We start from the raw sequence: 22,387 nt of genomic DNA on the forward strand, positions 1-22,387 counted from the left end.
CTAAAACTAATAAGGTGTACTCGGAAACTAATAAGGTGTAATTCCGAATGTCGAAAACTGTCGGATAATTCCGAAAAGAGACTTTTATTATGATGGAATTAAGGGTGATTCTGATTTTCATCTGAATTTCGGAATTATCCGACATTCGGTATTACCCGAATACACCTTATTAAATAAAATTAAATTAAAATATGTCCAAGAAATTGGGCCCCTTTGGCATATTTACTTACACCACACTTTTTTTTATTAATTCGAAAGGTCTTCACTCAGAATCGCGTGCTCTTTCTATTAATAGGAGAAAAAAGTGTACCAAGATTTTTATTTACCATTTTTCATTCGTGCGCTTTGTACTCTTTGTAAGATAGCAACGGAATGGAAAAAATGAAAAATATATGGAAATTTTATGGCACTTTTTTCTCTCTCCACGGGTCGAAAGAGTTCGTGTTTCTGAGTAGGTACAAATAAAATAACATAAAAATTCCAATATCTGAAAATAATGAAATAGCCGAGCTAACCACGACCAAACTAACAATAGAGTTAACACACGTTTCTACTTGTGTCACTTATTTTTACCTACGATCCAGTTTCAGAGCGAGGACAATAACGCAATATGCAGCCTCCGGATAAATAATTGCTTGTCACTCCCAAAAACGTCTGAAAATAAAGTGTCCGAAACAGTCGACCCTCCTCAATCGCACGTAAATATCTGAGTATCAATCCAGCCCTGAAGATAAGATAAACTTTTTTCTTTCGATACTACCGCACCAACCCTTACTTAACTCGTTAGCCCCAAGATAAGGTTAACGAACAGTAAAAGATTCTTATCATCAACAGCGAAAGCATTATGAAACTACACAACGGGACTTAATCGCGTATTTAAGTTTTAAGATTTACCTCCGACGTTTCGAGGACGGCGTTGTCCCCGAAACAACGCCGTTATAGCTGCATAACCCTAAAATCCTTTCCACAGATCGCCATTTCTACAGTAGAAAAGTGCGAGAAGCGATTGAAATCAAAAAACATTGCAATTTTAATCGGGACGAGGGTTTTAAGATCTCATCCACATGGAATCCAGTCATTAGTAAATGTAAGCGGAAAAGAATATCGACAGTCGATAAATCAAATATCGTTAGTGTTGTGTGTCGACAGAGTGACATCCCTAGTGCGCAAAACGTTCAAACTGATAAACAAGACCAAGTGCGGGTAGTTCGAAAAACTTGCGCGGCTAGAAGATGTTGATGTCAACTTAAGCCAGTCTTCTCCGAAACCACGGGGACAACGCCGTCCTCGAAACGTCGGAGGTAAATCTTAAAACTTAAATACGCGATTAAGTCCCGTTGTGTAGTTTCATAATGTTAAATAATCGTGAAAGTTTAAATCAGTGTTTAGCGAAAGCATTATCTTTAAAACATTTGCGAACTTCGATCGATACGTGGCTATAAATAGACGAGCCCAGAGCTTGAATAAACTTTACCTGCAATTTCATTTGAGGAGCTTTTCGATGGAAATAACATCTTATGAAGCTTGCAAGCTTTGAACTCGTAAAGCCCCTGTATGCCACATAAAAGGACTCTGGTACAATGATGGAACATATTATATTTATAGCAGTTTTCAATACCTATATAACTACCTTTCAGCTAAGTATAGAAAAAGTAGGTCATAATCAGATTCGTAAACAAATTTGCCAGCTCTCAAAATAGATTGATATTTCCAAGCAGGTACAAGTACTAGGTACCTACGTCTACTTAACTTTTCAGAACGGGATATTTTATTTTTGTCACGTAAATAGATGAACGTAGGTGTCTTTATACTAGAAATCGTATTACTTTTGGCTAGAAATATAATGTATTGTATGAATAGGTACGTATTATGCGGGTCAAAATCCTCGGCATGAAACATGAAAGGATTCTTGGTACGCTGACTAACCTTTGAGTCATAGATATAAACTATGGATGAGCGCATGCATATGAATTGCCCGTTGCGATCTTCATGTCAGCAAAAAAGCGCCATCTGTTACACACTGCGTACAACTACGTGAGCTCGACTCTCGCGATAACTTTGTACGGGCGTACAAGGCTTGTTAAGTTTATTCGCGGTTTATATCAGAAGAGCGTCGATTAAGTTTATGGTTAATCAAAATTATTTGTTGTATTTGTTGGCGTTGTTTGATATCCGTGTCGTCGACACTGACGCTCCTTCTTACCTCTCAAGACCCGTGACATCTGTACTAAAATCAGCTGAAGACGAAAAACAGAGAAAATATTCCACGGCCTGTGAAATGCGACATGCAACTTTCACACCACTTGTAACATCTGTTGACAGCGTCTATGCACCCCAAATGTCCTCCGTTATAAAACATATGGCAGAAACCATATCTCAACGTTGGAACCGATCTCTAAGTACTGTACTGGGCTGGCTGAGATGCAGGATCAGTAACGCCGTTATACGTGCCACCACCATGTGCATCCGAGGCACACGCCACCGGTTTAAGTCCCCCGCCTGGTGGCTTGGGTTCGACGACGGTGCCGCCCTTCCACACATCGACTGAAACCCCTTTTCTACCCTACCTACATATGTCTTAACCTAACCCTTTGCCTATGTATTACTTATGATTCTCGTAATAAATGCTTTAGTTAACATATTTATTGTATTAAAATGGGCGAACTTATCCTTATAAGTTTCCGTTCTTCTACGTTATTTCGTGATGTCATTATCGTCTCAGGTGGCAATGCAATATTTTAAACATTCGCGCAGTGCGGTGTGCCGCCCTGTGTAAGCCGGCTCTGTCAAGGTCGACAAGTTGGCCGAGCTACTAGCTACAGCAGTACAGTTCGATAAGTACCTCCCGAGCTTTCGCGAGTAAAATGCGGCGAACAACTATTTCTGTTAGTTTCTTGCTTGCAAAACAGGTAGAGTAAAAAAGAAGGAAACAGCAATACAAACTAACTATTTTGGCTCAGTGATCCAAAGAGAATCTTGGCCTCCGAAACGAGAGCGTGCCACCTGTCCACAAATATGATGCAAAAATATAAGTAGGTAATGGAAAGTATTAAATACAGCGATGTGAATTAATCGGTGTTTGAAAATGCGCGCTTTGTTTCTAGCGCTCACCTGTTAATTTTTTTTGAGTTTTACCTACAGTTAATTAAAAACTTTAACCTGACAAGAATTAATATACTAGGTACCTAAGTCAACGAATAAAACAATAACAAATACTTGATCTTGTTATTTCGAATGTTTTTAATAATTATGTAAAAGAAACGGGAACAAACTCTGTAAGACAGACAATAGGTACTTTAATTTCGGTAATTATATCCGGTAGGTAATCAACTAATCATATTTAAGTAAATTTACCTATACAAATCACGCAGTATGCATTTCTACTTCATAATAACTTCCAAAGAGAAATGACGTCCTTACAAGGTTAATGCATTAGCGCTATGACGTACGAGCGAACATTAGTTGCTCGTGAGAATGAAATAAAATTATCGTTTAAAATTGGTTTTAAGCAATAAATAAACCTAATTGGAAATTACTTACCGATGATATGAGATCCCATTTTTTTTCTTATACTTCCTATAATGGTTTTTGCACCCTTTTACAACGCAATAAGGCATTTTTGTGTTATGCTGCGTGACAACTTTCTACTGCGCAATTCGCCACACGACTGAGCGCCGGGGTGTGATAAATGCAAATATCACACCCATGTAGCGGCCCCCTTTTTAGTGCTCGTTAGCCGCGTCCTTACGAAGTAATATATATGTCCATGCTTTGAGTTTTATGAAACATAGGTTAAGGTTCTAGAAATAGAAACTACCTAGCTTTCAAACGCAACTGGGTCATAGATGAACTAATAACTAATTTCATAATTTAATTACCAGTTTCTGATAGTTGAATGAATCTGAATATAAAACTAATTTCAAAGACCTGAAGTTGTGTGATCTATGCGGGGTTATATATTCGAAGTCGAAAGTTAGGGTAAATTGTCTTTGACTTTCGGGTCAAAGTCAGCGTCAAATAGGTAGATCGTGACGTCCAAAGCGATACTAGGTACCTATACCATTAATGTTTGTTACATGAAGTAAACAACAATACTACAAAGCCACCTAATAATTCATGTAAGTAAAGAACAATCTTTTAGGTACCAGTCCCAGGTCCCAGCAGTGTACAGCGACCTTTCGAGGTTACTGAATGTCAAAGGCCGCTTCCAACCTACACACATTGAAAATTTTAATAAATTGCTTAGTTAAATGAGAAACTTCCACTTCTCCCTTAAAATACAATATGTACATAGATCTATTAGCTATTTTAAACTAAATTAATATTATAACCTAAAATCACAATATTTTAAACTAAATTAAAAGTTCTATTAGATAATATGCAGGGTAACGGTAAATATACAATTAGACATATTATCGTGATTGGACCTTATGGTTGGAGTTTGCCCTTACAATTGTAACTTAGTTTCTTTGTGATTTTTTTTCATAGGTTGTGCCATTAACTAAAACGTGTCGTGTCAAAATAAAAAACCGGGCAAGTGCGAGTCGGACTCGCGCACGAAGGGTTCCGTACCATAATGCAAAAAAAAAACAAAAAAAAGCAAAAAGAAAACGGCCACCCATCCAAGTACTGACCCCTCCCGACGTTGCTTAACTTTGGTCAAAAATCACGTTTGTTGTATGGGAGCGGGAGCCCCATTTAAATCTTTATTTTATTCTGTTTTTAGTATTTGTTGTTATAGCGACAACAGAAATACATCATCTGTGAAAATTTCAACTGTCTAGCTATCACGGTTCGTGAGATACAGCCTGGTGACAGACGGACGGACGGACGGACGGACAGCGAAGTCTTAGTAATAGGGTCCCGTTTTACCCTTTGGGTACGGAACCCTAAAAAGTACAATTTTGCATTAGGCCCCTCTTATGTTATCAGGTTATCACGTAGACAGAATAGGAAATGAAGGATTCTTGAATTACCTACGGCTACAATTGCATTATGGAGGCGTATCTCTTACATAAGAAGAGATAAGGTTATGTTAGCTTTACTGAATATTGATGACAGAGCGAGAGCCCGAAGGCGTTGTTCGTTGGGGCACCTTTGACCTTATTATGCTGAGATAATCTTCTATCAAACGCTTTTTCGTGAATCAATAAAAATATTGAGCTTTCATATAAACCTTCTACGTTAAAGTGGCCTGGTGGCTCCGCCATTAACAAAATTTCCAGTACCTGAATCGACAAAAAAAATCTAAGATACAATTATCCAACTTGCTCATAAAATTTCACCAGAAACAGTTGGAAAATGCGATCAATAAATGAAAACATCCGCTTTAGCTTTCGCTCGGTCAATTATTCACTGGTATGTTTCACAGTTTTTCTAACAATATGTATGTATTTGTTGTATACGATTTACAAATACGATAATTTCTTACAGGTTGCTTATTCAGCTCAACCTTGTGCATAGAGGGCGCGGAGTGGTGCTATGACGGTAAGTTTACTCGCATTTTATGACGCAGTAAATGCCACTTGCATACAGGTAATACACGCAATTTAGCCAATAGTTTATCGTTCATTTAATTTAAACATTTATAAAGCTAACTTACCACGGTTAGATACTTAACCAGGCTAGATGGGCCAGGGCCCATATACCAGCGAAGTAAGCTGTATTCGACTCCTGCTACGCAGCAAAACTTTTGTATGTATATCATGTTATGTTCGCGATACCTCCGAGGATTCTTATAAAAGGCTATTTATTCATGACTTATTGGGTTATTATTAACTGAGCGCGTTTTGTATAGGGTTTCTAATGGTTAAAATGCGCTAACGATTTAAACTATAAAAACAGATACCTGATAATAAAGTAACAATTTTTTCCCTCTTAACCCTCTAGTGCATGACATAAAAAAATATATAACTACTTGAAGTTTTAAGAAGCTTATGTTTTATAGATTTCGCCTTCGGGAAGTGTATACCGATCTACGAGAGCGAAGTGGATGAAGGCGCGCTGTACCAGTGAGTACCAATATTTACTTTCAATTTAAAACTACTTTGAAATGCTGGTGCCAAGTTAAATGATGATATTTTTATTTACTCGAAACCTAACCTCAGCAGGCGCCCTCCGCGTCAATTAGCTACAATAAATTTTATCTTTTATTTTTACCATACAGAGCTAAATTTAAACTAGCAAATTTTGATATTCAGTCGTCAGGAGGATAAGGAACAACGAGGTAAAAGGATTGGATCGCAGGTGTGAAAATGCTCATTCATTTTCCTAAATATCCTTAACAGAGGTACATTGTACCCTTCAGGTAGTGCCACCCTCGTGTCACCGTTGTTACGTAGGTGTAACCTGTCATATAAAAGCATATGGAATAGAACTTTAGTCCCAAGTTTGAGAGCCAGAAAAATAGGATTTGGATTTACCTTTTTTTCTCAATAGGTATGCTTAAACTAGACCCTGTCAACAACATTGTACATATTAGTCTTTTAGACTGTGGCAGCCTTTTTCTTAGTGTAGGTATCGTGACGTTAGACACGAAGTGCGTTGGTGGCAATTTTAACCAAAGTTACGAAATATATTATATTGTTCTACCTTGTATCTATGCAGATTACTTAGGTATAAATATCAGTCATCATTTGTCACACTTGCATCAGGTAAAATAATATTTGTGAAGCGCAAATATTGTCACTAGTATCATACTTGTCAAATCCTTCTCTTTGTTAAACCAAACACTAGTAACTACCTATCTCTGCCTACTAAATACTTAGGTATTATATTTGGCAGTAACACTAAGATCAAAATAATTCTATCGTTGAATAGTCATGTGTTGAATCACGGATATTTTATATAAGTATGTATTTATCTGTATAAATTCTGTATAAACAAATTGAAAGTGCACCTCACCAACATCAGGGGGTTGCACTCAAATATCGATCCGGTCCACCACCATCTTGAAACCGAAAAACCGCACCTATTCTTTTTGACGGAGACGCAAATCAAAACCCCAGCGGACGCGTCGTACCTCAACTACCCAGGCTACTCACTGGAACATAAGTTCAGAGCACGTGCTGGGGTCTGTGTGTACGTCCGCGACGACATTTGCTGCAAGCGTCTCCGTTGCTTTGAGGCTGCCGGGTTTTCCACTTTGTGGATTATGGTCGACTCGGGCTCAGAGAAAACTCTGTATGCCTGTGTCTACCGATCGCACAGCGGAAACCAGGAGACAACTAGGCTCTTTGACCACCTTACTGAGATGGCAGATAAAGCCCAACAGCGGTACCCCGCGGCTCAACTCGTATTCCTTGGGGACTTTAACGCCCACCACGAGGAGTGGCTGTTCCCGTACAAGAATACTTGCCACGCTGGGAGGGAAGCGCGCAAATTTGCTGTATCCCTAAACCTTACCCAGCTGGTAAATGTTGCGACGCGGATACCGGATGTTTCTGACCATACACCCAATTGCCTTGACCTTCTGCTGACAACTGATCCAGACAGGCACTCGGTTTCGGTCTCAGCTCCGCTAGGATCGTCCGATCACTGTCTGGTGAAATCCGTGTCGATCCACTCTCCTCCTGATCTCTGCCCTAGGGGCACGAGGAGAGTATGGCGATACGAGTCAGCGGACTGGGATGAGATGCGGCATTTCTTTGCGTCTTTCCCCTGGCAGCAGGTCTGTTTTTCTTCGGGTGACCCCTCGTGTTCTGCTGAGGCTGTTGCGGATGTGATTCGGCAGGGAATGGAATATTTCATTCCGTTCTCCGACCTATCGCTCGATCACAAGACCCGAGCATGGTACAGTTCGGACTGTGCTCGAGCCGAGGCTCTTAAGCAGTCTGCATACCAGGCTTGGGTACTAGCCCGCGATACCAAAGCTGGAGCACAGAGGGTTCGCGCGAAGAAAAAAGCCTTTAACTCAGCTGCCAAGTCCTGCAAACGGGTGCTTCGAAAGGCTCGATTCGACCACGTCAGTCGAATAGGGGCCAAACTCGCCTCCTACCCTCCTGGTAGCAAGCGGTTCTGGTCCCTGTCGAAAGCGGTCGAATCCAACTTCTGCCCACCCACATTGCCACCTCTGCAGAAACCTGATGGGACACTGGCCCACTCCGCGACAGAGAAAGCTAACTTGTTTGCTTCTCTGTTTGCGAGCAATTCACGTCTAGATGCAGGCTCAAAACTTCCACCTACGCTATCTCATTGCAGTTCCTCTATGCAGAGAATTGCTATACATCAAAAAGAGGTACGCCGAGCTCTGCTGAATCTTGACGTGAATAAGGCCAATGGACCAGACGGTATACCTGCACGTGTACTAAAGCAGTGTGCGCCTGAGTTGTCTCCTGTACTGACACGCCTGTACCGCCTCTCTCTCCAAACAAGAACGGTGCCGAAATCCTGGAAGCTTGCAAACGTGCAGCCAGTACCCAAGAAGGGTAGTCGTGCTGATCCCTGCAATTACCGACCAATCGCCATTACCTCCATGCTCTGTAAAGTCATGGAAAGGGTACTTAACGGCAAACTGCTGGCATACCTCGAAGCAAATGATCTGCTCAGTGACCGTCAATATGGCTTTCGCCGAGGTCGGTCTACTGGGGATCTTTTAGCGTATGTCACGCACTGCTGCGGCGAGGCCATCGAGAGGAACGGTGAAGCGCTTGCTGTTTCACTGGACATCTCGAAGGCCTTTGACAGGGTTTGGCACGCAAGTCTCCTTAGCAAGCTTCCTGCTTACGGCATCCCTGCTGATTTTTGTAGCTGGCTATCTGATTTCTTGAGTGAACGGTCGATCAGAGTAGTTATTGATGGCTGCTCTTCGGACCTCATGGCCATTGACGCCGGTGTTCCTCAGGGGTCTGTTCTCTCCGCAACCCTTTTCCTGCTCCACATTAACGACATGCTGCAACCCAGCATTGTAGGTTATGCAGATGACAGTACGGTTGTTGAGAGATATTTGGCTAGTGCAAGGGACAGCAGGGAGGATATACGTTCACAGAGAGAGGCCATGGTTGAGCGAATGAACTTGACCCTTAGTCTCGTTTCCCAGTGGGGTGATGACAATCTGGTCACGTTCAATGCCTCCAAAACGCAGGCGTGTCTATTTTCCGCTAAACGGAGTCCATTCGACCTGACTCCTTCTTTCCGGGGTGCATCTGTACCTATTACCGACAGCCTGGAACTCCTCGGCATGGAGCTGAGTTCAGTCCTCGGTTTCGGCAGCTTCATTGAGTCTAAAGCACAAACTGCGGCCAGAAAGCTGGGCGTCCTAAATAAGGTGAAGCGATACTTCACACCTGGACAGCTTCTAACACTTTACAAAGCTCAAGTCCGGTCGTGTATGGAGTATTGCAGCCACCTGTGGGATGGCTCAGCTAAATACCAACTCGCCGCTTTGGACTCAGTGGAGCGCAGAGCCAGGAGGATGATTGGCGACAAGAAGCTAACGGCTAAGCTTCAGACTTTGGCCCATCGGCGGAAAGTCGCCAGCCTGTCGGTATTCTACAGGTTGCACTTCGGGGAGTGTGCCCAAGAGCTACACGAGCTCATTCCACCGTCCCCATTCTACCATCGGACTTTTAGACGCACGGCCGGTTTCCATCCTTACTTGGTAGATATTCCGCCAATTCGTACTAAGCGCTTTGCTTCTACTTTCCTTATGCGCACTGCCAAGGAATGGAATTCCTTGCCGGCGTCTATATTTCCGTGCTCTTATAACCCGGCAACCTTCAAATCAAGAGTGAACAGGCACCTTCTGGGCGAGCTCGCTCCATCGTAGGCCACGTCTACGCCTCGGCTAGTCTGTGGCCATGAGTAAACCCATGCATAATAAAAAAAAAAAAAAAAGTATGAAGTATGTATATCGTCGCCTAGCACCCGTAGTACAAGATCGGCTTAGTTTGGGGCTACTGGGGCTAGGTTTATCTGTGTAAGATGTCCCCTAATATTTATTTATTTAATGTTTCTTTGTTCAGATATGACATGAGCTCGGAACAGCTGCAATGGTTCGAGGAGGAGCTGCAGCGGCTAGCGTCCCGCGGTTACCGCTGGGAGCACGCCTACACGCAGTGCGTGCTGCAGGCAATGCTGTACACGCTACGCCAGGACCTGTCAGTAATTCTTAAAAAAAAAACTTAAAAGATTAAAAAAATACCTAAAAGATTTCAATTTGAAAAAAAAAACTTAAAAGATTTGATAAAAAAAAACTTAAAAGATTTAAGATTAAAGAGATTGAGTTTGGAAATACAGTTCACTTTAAAAATCTTATTAAATGTATAGGCTATGGTTCGAGTTGATTTCTCTTCAATGTTCTTAACGGATACACTTGTTTAGCAGCACTTGTGGTTTGAGTGCTGTAGCCTGTTTTATGGGCTCACTGGTTTGTTTGATTTGATCTCGGCAACTGATAGATCGTGTTCGCGTCAAAGCATTAGTGTTGTCATTAAAAGAGTGGTTCTGAATGAGACTAAGGCTTAATTTTTCTTAAAGCTATTGGAAATTATTAGTCAAATAAAACTATAGTCAAGGCATTTATAATTATCTATCACATGAGTAATCTGCCATATCGATTGATATATTAAGTCTTTTCAAATTTCAGAGACCCAACAAAGATCAATCAAAAAATATGCGACCATTTCGTGGACCCCAAACTAGGTTCCGATGTCGCTGATACAACTGAAGAAGATGTAAGTATATATGCGAAGTTAAGGATTATCGAGATTCTTTTACGGCGTGACTGATGTTGTGTTGTTTTTCTAGAATGAACCCGATGAACAAGAGGCCTACATTCGTTTTACTCCTAACTCTCAACTTGACTCAAATTATGCCAATGAGGTGTATAGCCCTCCGTTAACCGACGAGGAAGCTGCTGAACTTCTTATTCCAAAAGGTATTTGGATACTTGCATTTCGGCCATTGACTGTAGGCGTATAGGAATCTAAGGATAATAAACTTGTTTTCATTTTTATAGGGCCCATAATATCTGATGAAGATCAAGTAATCTCAGCTGAAGAAACCCCAAGCGATAAATTACGCGATCTAATGTTAATGAGTGGAGACGAAGAGTCTCCTGTCATTCTACCTTTTGAGGGTTTTCGAGAGAGAATTAGGGCTGCTCAAAAAGCTAGAGCCGCTGATCCCGAAGCGTATGCCAGCGCTATTGTGGATAAAATAAAGAAGTCTTTGCCTATAATTAGCGCAAATAGAGCTGAAGATACCGGAGGATATGATGAAGAGCGCCTAGGTGCTCATTATAGAAAGATGAAAGTAAAAGCACCTCCGTTCACGGCTGAGTATATCCTCGGAAATAATGTATCGCCTCTTGATGCAGAGGTGCTCTCAAACGCCCAAGAAAAGTACAAACAAAGCTTCGCTGAGAAAAATTTCCCATTTGAATATGAAAATCCTAGCGATTTACCTGAACAAAGAATTTACTTCGACGATATGGAAGAGGTACCCTATGATATGGGTAGCGGAGAGCTTGAAAACTGGAAAGGTAACTTGAGCTAAAGTTGTTTATTTTATAAAGGTTAAACGGTTATAAGACTAATGTTGAATCTTTTACCTTATCACAGATCTCAATATCCCGGAATCTGAGGCGAAACATTCCAAGAATATGGAGTACTTGGTGAATTACTGGCGCCAAATTGTTGATTCCAAATTAAAGCCGCAAGGAGCTCTCTATGCTGAAGGTGGTCCCCTAAAGGCTGAGGATTTGCAAGGTGAGTTTTGATATCCATATTATGATGTTTGTATGTTATAACAACAACGATTGTTGCTTCGTTGCTTTTTTTGCGTTGTAGGTACAGGCAGCAACATTATTTCACTCCATCTTGTTGAAAGACTTCATCTTTCTAAGTTCATACTTTGAGTTAACCGAACGTTCTGCTTTATTTACGGCTATTCAATTTCACATTAGCCCTCCATAACCCTAGGAGCTGGAATGGCAGTAACAATTGACGCAAAGTTGTTTCAAATACCGACCATGTTTCAGGTGAAAATTCAAAATTTTACCCCGAGGATTTTCAAGATTTACTAACTAAAGATTGGGGGTTTATGCGTAGGGAACGAGATGATGTTAAAAAGCCTGGGCCTCGCCTGGACGCGAAAGTCCTAAAGCATTATTTGCACCAGAATAAGTCAGTGACAGGTTAGTGTCACTAAGGCCTGAGATGTGCTAGAGCTGTCGTCGTTTCTTGAAAAACTAAATGCCTCAAACGTATTTTCTCGAATATTCGAACGCTGGTAGCAGCGCGACAATAATTATTTGCATTTAATACGATAAAACGCACTTCTTTATCTAGAACTTCGCACTAAATGTTTCCCTTCCATTGCAGCACTATTTCCCCTTAACACTCAAGGCATGAGGTTGTGGGTTCCCCTCACATAATGCGTACTGTGTATAAGTGTTGTGTTTTTTAAATTATATCATTGTTATATCATTTTATATCTTTCTATTCGTATTTTCGTGTGCTGGTTATTCCATTAGCTATCCCTTCTTGGATTCTGACAATAATAAATCATTGGTGTCGTCACGTTTCAATTAGGCAATGTTCTGTTTCATGTGCATCTTCATTTCGTATGACTTCTTTTGTTTTTTTGTTTCTTTTGCCACTTTAGAACACTACTGTGCAAGGTAGTTTAATTGCCTTAGCAATTAAAATTGCGATGAAGCCAAAATTATAATTTAATTTGTCTGACGCTTTAATAAAACAAAAATATTGTGGGTAATAGGCTAAATATGTTTATCTGACGAAATCAATTTTTATGAGCTATAACGGTGAAACGAATGAATTTGCATGAATTTATTCCTGTGTGTGTCACGTATGCCGTATTTCTTTACTATGGCCAAATGTGATATATTTTTACGATTTTGTATTTGCAGGTCAAGGCACGCCTAGCGCACAAAAGTTTACCGGCGTCCATGATCACAATGACTACGATTACGATCCTTCTTATGCGTACGTCCTCTTCAAAAACCGGTATGCACATTCCTCTTATGATCATTGGTATTTAGAAATGTACCTACATAATCAGAGAATTGAGTGCTAATTTGTATTATTTAATTCCCACAGGTTGTTTAACAATTGGGATGTCGGCGTCTCTTTTATCAAAAAAATTGAAGAAAAACTGGGATTAGAGGACAAAACTTTCACAAATCCTCGGTATGAAATTAAAGTTGGCAAGCTCAGAAGTAGATTATTTTTCTAGACACTAAAATCTTATCTAATATATTTTTGCAGAGTGGACAAGGGAGAAGTAACGTTCAAAGTCGAGAAGAATAGTAAGGGATATGATGCAAGCACTGTAGCTAAGCGTATTGGTAAGACAAGGCATTTTTTAATGCAACGATGAAAGTCGTGTTAGATTGATACTTTGTATATTTTACTGTACCTACTGTGTATATTTCAGATGACATCAAAGACGAGTTACGGCGTGAGACTGGTGTTAAAATTTTGGCAACAGGTGTCGGAGATCGAGTAAGTCCTTTACAAATACCTACACAGAAATACATGTCGGAACATCTCATCCTCGGAGAGCCAATTACCGCCTGATTTACGATGAAAATGGTTTAAAAAAAAATATTGTTGAATTACAGAGCAAACGACCAATAATAGAGCATTCAGAGTCTTCTGAGACTCAAATATTCGGCTTGGAGCTCCCAGTGCTGATGGCTCTAGTGGGCAGCTTGTCCGTTCTTCTGGTGGGTGGCGTAGTGTTCGCTGTGCTGCTGAAACGAGACCTGAACGGGAAGAGGAAGATGCAGGGACTGTCATCGGCTGCTGACATCGACGCTGAGGCTACTAGAGACTACCAAGTAAAGGTTTATTTCTGAACACATATACACAAATACAAGTAGTTGCTTGGGAAAATATTTGCTACTTATATATTTTTTTTCTTACTAGCAATGTGTGTGTATAAAGTTGAAACAGATTTTTTTGACCTTAAAACTTGGTATTTTTTTACAAATTTCTATTTTATACCAACCCAGCCAATATTGCTGCTCTTTGGAAAAGCTTTGCTTTGTCCATGAATATATTTTGACATGACGACATTTTGATCAGTTTTTATACAATCACGAGATTCTTATTTTTCTAAAAATCATAGAAAAATAACAGAAGTATCTAAAGATAATAAGTAAGTAAGTATATAAATTAGCATAAGGATAAATAGTAACCAATATGTATGTTTGAAGGAGCTGTGTCGCGCGCGCATGTCTGGCAAGTGGTCGGGCCAGCAGACCACTACCGCACCGCACCCAGCTGACCCCCCTCAGCGGATCACCTCGCTGTCACGGGAACCTGACGGCAACTCGCCATCCACTCGCTCCAGCACTTCATCCTGGTGAGTAGGACAACTGGTTGGAGCGGTAGAAAATGACCGCACAGCGGTTTCCCGCAGTGGATCAGAACTTGACTCCATCTCGTTATCCACTTGGTGCAACACTGGTGAGTAGGACCCGTAGTAGTACTCGGGTCAAACAGAACACTGTGTTACGTCTTTCCTGTAGACATACACAAGAGTTAAGGGCTACAAAGGTTAATATTCTTATTTAACCCTTATCCACGTGCAAAGGTCCTCCTTTTATTTAGAGAACTATAATAAAATCATTACTTACATGCCCACAAGCTGTTAACTATTGCCCACAGGAGAGAAAAATGATCAGTTCGCGCGAACACACTAGTTTCAAATCAAGAGTGAACAGGCACCTTCTGGGCGAGCTTGCTCCATCGTAGGCCACATCTACGCCTCGGCTAGTCTGTGGCCATGAGTAAGCCCATCATAATAGAAAAAAAAAACACAGTGATCTGTTTGACCCACCCGGCGATCTCATCCTCCACTTCCTCCAATAGACAAGGACAAGGGGACACAACAGCCACGATGACAATTAATCTTTCACAGTTCCCCTCAGATACCGCCAGTATTTTTACGCCGAGGCAACAGGCGAGGACAGTCTGTAGTTTCATAATTTTATTATTAAGGACTTTTTTATTATTTCTATATTCTGTCACACTAAGAAAACGAGTAGGGCAAAGGAACAAGATACAGATAGATATACTAGTAATAAATCATATGCTGTATGTCCGGTTCAATTAGGTATATAAATTTAAATACCTAATTATCTTTTTTTCCAGGAGTGAGGAACCAGCATTGACTAACATGGACATATCTACTGGACACATGGTTTTGGTGAGTATTTTTAACCCGACTATATATGTACCTACTTCGCCCAATTCACCGAAATAATCGTGATTAATAACGCAATCTTAAATTTAGACATCATGCAGCTTCTTCGTTCAAGTAGCAATCTACCAATGTCCACACTTCACGACCTACCTTCCTCAGGCATACATGGAAGACCACCTCCGCAACAAGGACCGCCTGGAGCAGGAATGGCGCGCCCTCTGCGCATACGAGGCCGAGCCATGCGCCACCAACGCCGCCATGAAGGAAGAGAACACCGGCAAGAACCGCTATGCTGACGTCTTACCTTACGACCACTCGAGAGTTACGCTAAACAAGCTGTCTAACCATCTCGGCTCGGATTACATCAACGCTTCTACTATTGTAAGTGTTTATTGTTATGTTAACTTATAAGGCCCAAAACACAAACCAATGGCACAGAATAAATAATAGTACTACCGTACAGAAAGGAAACTTCCTACACAACCGAAGTTTGACAGCGGTTCAGGGTCGAATCATGCTATCCCTTCCTAATATATGGCACTATCCCTTTCGGCTATTTAGGGTTGTCAAAATTCAAGTGATTATCTTATCTGTGGTCGTGCACGCCAAAGGAAGTCAAGTGGTGCCAACCCTAATAATTGCTCGGAGCAATGCTGAGCCGAGCGGAGCCGAGTTTGGCCGATCTCAGGAGATTCGCACCCCTGCCAATGGCAAAGACGATATTTAAGTACGAGACGAAAGCCCGGTGGTATTATTTATGGCTTATTTATTTATCTGATAAGAAAGCATCAGATGTAATCTTGACAGTTTAATTTTAATTACTGGCAGATTTTACCTACCTAAGATACTTTTAAGAGTTTTAATAGCATTGCCATTTAAAAACGCTTTTCTAAGAGATTCAAATGAATGTCCTCCTTCATTTCAGACGGACCACGATCCTCGTAACCCAGCCTATATCGCCGCCGCGGGTCCTCTAGCTCACACGGCGCCCGACTTTTGGCAGATGGTTTGGGAGCAGGGCAGCGTGGTGATGGTGATGCTGACTAGGCTGACGGAGAATGGACAACAGCTATGCCACCGATACTGGCCTGAGGAAGGCTCCGAGCTCTACCATATCTATGAGGTTAGTTATTTGTTTAATATTACGATTGGTTCCTGCCTTCGGGCAGATGATTTGGGGACAGGCTCACTGAGAATGGACAACAGCTGTACCACCGCTACTGGCCAGCGGAAAGCTCCGAGCTGTACCATATCTATTAGGTTTTTTAGGTATTTGTTTAATGGCAAAGTGGAAATCAAGCATCAAACACACTGGCATTAGGTAAAGACACTCTCACATCATATTCGTAAGTATGAGATTTCACTATGGCTGCAGTGACAAGCGCTACCCCCCTTGCCGCTAATAAAATTCATCCTTTTGTGCTATATTCTTTTGCCTCTTAATAACCATTCTTCTCTTGTGTTTTAATATATGATAGATACCTACCTTAAAAGGCCTACAAGGCCTAGTTTTTAAGGCTTAAAAACTAGTGCCTACGTCAATTCTTGGGATTAATTGCCATGCGGAACCCAGGCTCCCTTAAGCCGTGGCAAAATGCCGGGATAACGCGAGGAAGAAGAAGAGGTATCTTAAAAGTATTTTAGAAATGTAAACATCTCCTTGTATAAAATTCCAGGTCCATCTTGTGAGCGAGCACATCTGGTGTGACGACTACTTAGTCCGGAGCTTCTACCTGAAGAACCAACGTACTGGCGAGACCCGTACCGTCACCCAGTTCCACTTCCTCTCCTGGCCCGAGAATGGCGTACCAGCATCTACCAAGGCGTTGCTCGAGTTCCGAAGGTTCGTACTAGATTACGAAGGTGCTTAGTCCAGATTTTCTACGTAAAACGGCATTGACTTGTTCCGTGCTTTCACTCAGTTCCGCTTCCTTTCCTAGCCTGAAAATGGTGAACATACTTATATCTACCAAGGCGTTGCTGGAGTTCAGATGTTTCGTACTATATAGCCCGAACGTTCTATTTAAGAATCAGTACACTGTGGACAAACCCACACCGTGACAATGTACTATTTACTCCCTCTTTTATCTGAGACTTCTGTAATATCACCGAGATGTTGCTCCGTTCTGATAGTCTGTACTTGATTACCTGGTCTGACATGTTGTACTTAAAAAACCGTTTTACTTACTTATTAATGTATTAACAAAACTTTTTATTCCCACAGGAAAGTCAACAAATCGTACAGAGGGAGGTCTTGTCCTATCGTGGTTCACTGCAGGTAAATTACGACAAATACCAATTTTTATCCGTTAATATAACTTGATACATCATAATGACTAATAATGGGCAATTGTGTTTATATCTTATGAAAAGTTTATCTATTGCGGCGATTAAGGCCTTGATGTACCGAATCAATCTTTATTAGCATATTTTGTCATTATTTGATAATGATCATTGATCATAATACCTATCTGCATTATCTGCAAAATAATGAATACCTATTTTGCTTCTTTCCTTGCGGCGTTCTTTAGAGATCAACACCGGCTCTACTTCAGCCCAAGTAGAGTTAGAATCTAGATACTTAAGCTTTCAAAGTATTTAGTAGAGAACAGCGCGATTTCAGTAGACAGTACTGTAGGTGTAGGTACTTACCTACCTACCTACTTAATACCTACTCATATATTTCCGAGTGTCTACATACCAGGCTGTCCGTCAAAATCGATTCCGACCAGCTTCTAGTTTTTAGACAGTTGTTCATTTTTCCTTGAGCTTATGTAGAAAATGAAAGCCATGTTAGCGCCAGCTTCGTAGCGTCGCCACTGATGCTACTTAGGTACCTCATTAAAACCTGTTACAGTGACGGAGCCGGCCGCTCGGGCACCTACTGCCTCATCGACATGGTACTCAACCGCATGGCCAAGGGCGCGAAGGAGATCGATATCGCAGCCACACTCGAGCATATCCGAGACCAGAGGCCGAGGACTGTCGCCACCAAGCAACAGTTCGAGTTTGTGCTGATGGCTGTCGCTGAGGAGGTAAGTCGTGAAACGTTTATGTTGACTACTAGAAACAAAAGCAAATAAAGAAATGGAACTGGATGAGACCGCTTACCGTCGGCATGAAAGTAGCGGTTCGAGTTAGCGCTTATATGATTATTGCTGAGGAGGTGAGTCAAGAAACGTAGGATATCATCACGGATGTCGACAATAGGGGGCATTAAAGCTCAAACGTGTCCAAAGCCCGCGTACCGTCGCACTTATTATTATACATGTAAAGTAGCCCCTGTAGCTTTAATCTAGGTATCTAACGATTTTACTCTAGATTGCTATCTATCTAGTTGCTACTTTTACCAGATCATCGGCCTACCCACCTTGTATTCAAAAGCTACGCTTTCCGATCGCTATTATGTTTACCTATCAAAAATACATAGTTCAACGCACAATTTACTGTTTCCTATTTCCACAGGTACACGCTATACTGAAAGCTCTACCGGCCCAACTACAACAAATGCAAGAAAAGAAGGACAAGGAAAAGGACAAAGACAAAGAAAAGGAAGGCTCCGAGAAAGAGAAGCCTAACAACTGAACACTTTGCTATTCGTCGTTGTTGCGTTGATCACTGTAATATTTGTGTGTTTCCAATTCCAGGCTGAGAATTTCGCTGATTCGTCTATTTATTGTCTACGTTCATTTATAATATTTTAAACTTTCGCGTTTTGAACACATATTTAACTCACATTTATCGGCTTTTCGTTGGGTAGTTGCACAAATCTCTTTTGACATTTTTCTGGGACATCAGTCAGCCGCGACCACGACCAGTGAAACCTGTGTCGAAACGTAGGTAAATCAAGGTAATTAAATAAAATTCGCGTAGACCCGTCTATAAATGTGAGTTAATATACGTTCATTTATTTATTGTGTAAACAAATCTATCCGAAATTCTCAACCTTGACGACAATAAAGCAAACTGGGCGCGATTACAAAATGGACTTCTTGACTTATTAAGTTATTACAACGGCCGTTTAGGTCGTAACTTAGTATATTTTATCACTACAAACTTAGGACATAAATAGCGTTAGTTGTAACTTCCCATTGGCTGTAAGTACAGTCGCGGATATAGACATGTACCTACACAAATTCACATTTTTCATGATATCGGGTGCAAAAGAATAGGTACATGTTTATAAAAGTGACAGTACAGACGTACTTAAAACGCTACATCATCTATTGTTGCCGTATATCTTGGCATTTATTTTTTTACAGCTTTTTAACTGCGAGAGTAAATATTTTCATAAGGATATGCATAAATAATTTTACGGTTCATACCTAAATTTACTTACATAATACCTGTCCAAACTATTTATTTATTGACAAATGGAAGTATTTTAGAAATATTATGTTATTAATATAACCTCCTTATTTAAATGATGTAATTGTATGCCTAACGCCTATTATATTTATAACTATTACCTAAGTATAAATCATGTACCTAATGTACTTATATATGTATGTTATCATCGTCATCATGTTTTGTTGTAAAAAATAATATATATTACGGTCAATTGTTGAGGTGTCTAAAATGTCCAAATCTAATTTGCAAGCATTTAATTATTTATGATTATAATTTTGTAACGAAGACCCAATCATGTACAGTCAGCTACAAAAGTAGCTACGCTGACAAAGTAACTGATATGATCTGCACCAGCTCTTATTCTCTTGGCTATAGGGAGTAATGAAGATCATTTGAGTTATTTGTTCGAGCAGCTACTTATGCTGCTGAGTGTACTACACATTTCGAACTCTTGCATACCTATCGTGGACGCCCAGCCCGTCCACGACTGCATTTTGTTATTTTATAATAAAATGCCCGCAAGAGTCTCGAGATGACCAAATAGAATTATAGTAAAGCTCGCCTAATACGAACATGTTTTATACGTACGTAATACATAAGTAAGTAATAGGTACGTAATAATTTTCCACATGTCCTCAGGCGTATATGATCGTTATAATATTCTGAGTCCTCATGCGACTCTCCGCACCTGTTTCCAGTTCAATCCTTTAAATCGTATTATGCGGGTTTTACTGTTATAATGCAGTTTTGAACATACTATTGCATATTTGATACGAATGTTTGGATATCTTTAATCAAATGTTGATCTTTGTCTTAAAAAAATACAAAAACATATTTTTATTCTACTGTGCATGGGATGCATTAGCTGTGAATCGATCTAGTCTATGAGTAAATTTAATATTTTATCGTTAAATTTATCGCGTTGTCTATGCTTTTTAATTATTGGAAGGCGCAAGCTGCTCCGAGTACAAGCGATGATTTAGGTAGAAATCAAATTCGGGATAAGAAACGTTTGGGAATTTCTGCTAGGTGCTTCATGTCACGAAGGCGAGGGAACTTACCAAAGTCAGATTTAACTTCTTGAGAGTATGAGCTTATTTGCATTCATACACGACACAAATTCGTGCGTAATATCATTCTCTTGTAGTCATCCGTGTTATATACCTCCAGATAGGCAGTTATTTATTACCACAAGCAGCCAAGCGCACTGCGGCCACGAATATATTTAGTGCTTGGTAGCCTCAAAAGGACCCCTGATGAAGTCCGAAACGTAGGCAGCTATAACACTGGCATGCCTTCGTGAAATGAAAATAGCTTACATTAACTCCCATTTTATTCTAGGTAAGCGTTTAAAGACTTGTACTGGACAGCTGCAGCCCTAAGTTAATTGTCGATGGCTGCTAGAGGCGTTGTTTCCCGTTCTTTATTTAAGTTTTACCTTTATATGTTTAACGTTGTAAACATCCAAGCAATTTTTACAATTGCATTGAACCAGAAGAGTGGACATTTAATGTCCTCGGCCGAATCATATCCTGTACGAACGGAATACCTGATAATGTTTAATCTGAATTAACGAGATCAAAATAAATATTTACAGATCGTAGCTGAAACTATAGAGATCATAATAAGTATCTATATGCATAAAATTTATGTAAGATTATATTTATTGAAATGGAAAATGTAAAAAAAATATTACCCACGAAATTAAAAATGTAGATTAGATTTAGGGCAAATATATTAATCGTATTTCTGTATGAAATTATATGTAGTTTTTATGTGGATGATTGAATATTGGATTTTGATTATTAAATTGTTTTAGGGTAATTACACAATTTAGTATCCTACTACTACCTAGTCCCTATACCTTATACCTAACCTTACATCGTATCTTCCCAATTTAAAGAAATTTTGAGGCACACAAATAACTAATAATATACCTAAATAGGTAAAGCCTGACCAGTAATAGTAATAGGTAGGTATATGATCACGCGCCATGTTGTGGAATTTCACTGGAACTATTTTTTTCATATTACTATACTGAACTGTCACCCTATACATGAGACAGCGCCATCTTGACAATGATCATATATTAGCCCCCCCCCCCCCCCACATCTGGCGTCTTTCGAGCGTCAGGCTAAACCTACGTCGGATATTTTTAACGCTAATTCACTGGTGCGACCCTGTATTATGGGACCATTGGCGCGCATTATATGCGATTGAGATCATAACGTTAGGACATCTTTACATACGTGACGTGACTTATACCCGTAGGTATATACACTCGATATGAAAACTTCCAACAATGACTGTTGCAATAAATATACTCAGAGAACTTAAAGTCACGACGCGTCACGTATTTTCGGTGTGATATTAGGTATATTCTGTTGACATGTGATAAGTAAATAATAGCAATAAAATAAATTAGGCATATAATAGACCCAGTCAAAGAGATAGAATCTTGCATTATCAGCGGTAGGTAACTATAGGTACAGTAGGCTTATAATATGTTACACAACGATGGCCACAAAACTATCTGACACGATCTTATTTGTAAAACCATAAGAGTGTGTCACATATTTTTGCGGCCTTCGAAGAGTAACATATTATTGCAGGTGAACAACTGTACCTAATTATTTGATTGCAATTAATATTTATTTTATCTTATCTCGTCAAAAGAACAATCTGTACCTACTTAGATATGTATGACTGATACTGTGAAAGTCTGCCTGCTTCGATAGCAGGATAGGATTCTGTGAACATAGAATCCTAGTGAATCTCTGAATCCCCATGAAATCACTATAGCGGTGACAAGGGGTCAATGGGGGAGTGGGAAGATGACCAAACGAGATGGTCTTATGAAACT

At 40.3% G+C, this 22,387-nt stretch overlaps 1 protein-coding gene and 1 long non-coding RNA gene across 4 annotated transcripts in view; one reads left to right on the plus strand and one right to left on the minus strand.

Annotated features, from left to right (window-relative positions):
* The window catches only part of LOC134665303 (receptor-type tyrosine-protein phosphatase N2), a 29,911-nt gene extending 8,598 nt beyond the window's left edge, over nucleotides 1–21,313 (plus strand). The window contains exons 3-23 of one of the 3 annotated variants that reach the window (XM_063522215.1): nucleotides 5,434–5,487; nucleotides 5,948–6,011; nucleotides 9,963–10,097; nucleotides 10,586–10,673; nucleotides 10,747–10,876; nucleotides 10,958–11,482; nucleotides 11,562–11,708; nucleotides 11,981–12,136; nucleotides 12,872–12,968; nucleotides 13,062–13,151; nucleotides 13,230–13,309; nucleotides 13,399–13,466; nucleotides 13,586–13,810; nucleotides 14,183–14,331; nucleotides 15,123–15,177; nucleotides 15,334–15,555; nucleotides 16,100–16,297; nucleotides 16,851–17,017; nucleotides 17,399–17,452; nucleotides 18,032–18,209; nucleotides 18,640–21,313. In XM_063522215.1, coding sequence (XP_063378285.1) covers nucleotides 5,434–5,487; nucleotides 5,948–6,011; nucleotides 9,963–10,097; nucleotides 10,586–10,673; nucleotides 10,747–10,876; nucleotides 10,958–11,482; nucleotides 11,562–11,708; nucleotides 11,981–12,136; nucleotides 12,872–12,968; nucleotides 13,062–13,151; nucleotides 13,230–13,309; nucleotides 13,399–13,466; nucleotides 13,586–13,810; nucleotides 14,183–14,331; nucleotides 15,123–15,177; nucleotides 15,334–15,555; nucleotides 16,100–16,297; nucleotides 16,851–17,017; nucleotides 17,399–17,452; nucleotides 18,032–18,209; nucleotides 18,640–18,759 — 3,002 coding nt within the window. In that variant the 3' untranslated portion in view covers nucleotides 18,760–21,313. The remainder of the gene's footprint in view (nucleotides 1–5,433; nucleotides 5,488–5,947; nucleotides 6,012–9,962; nucleotides 10,098–10,585; nucleotides 10,674–10,746; nucleotides 10,877–10,957; nucleotides 11,483–11,561; nucleotides 11,709–11,980; nucleotides 12,137–12,871; nucleotides 12,969–13,061; nucleotides 13,152–13,229; nucleotides 13,310–13,398; nucleotides 13,467–13,585; nucleotides 13,811–14,182; nucleotides 14,332–15,122; nucleotides 15,178–15,333; nucleotides 15,556–16,099; nucleotides 16,298–16,850; nucleotides 17,018–17,398; nucleotides 17,453–18,031; nucleotides 18,210–18,639) is intronic. The other 2 variants (XM_063522216.1, XM_063522217.1) reach the window with 2 other exon arrangements.
* Nucleotides 1–22,387, minus strand: part of LOC134665343 (uncharacterized) — a 125,732-nt gene that overhangs the window by 17,037 nt on the left and 86,308 nt on the right. The gene's annotated exons all lie outside the window — the stretch shown is intronic.

This window comes from Cydia fagiglandana, chromosome 6 (genome assembly GCF_963556715.1).
Source record: "Cydia fagiglandana chromosome 6, ilCydFagi1.1, whole genome shotgun sequence".
Taxonomy (NCBI): Eukaryota; Metazoa; Arthropoda; class Insecta; order Lepidoptera; family Tortricidae; genus Cydia; species Cydia fagiglandana.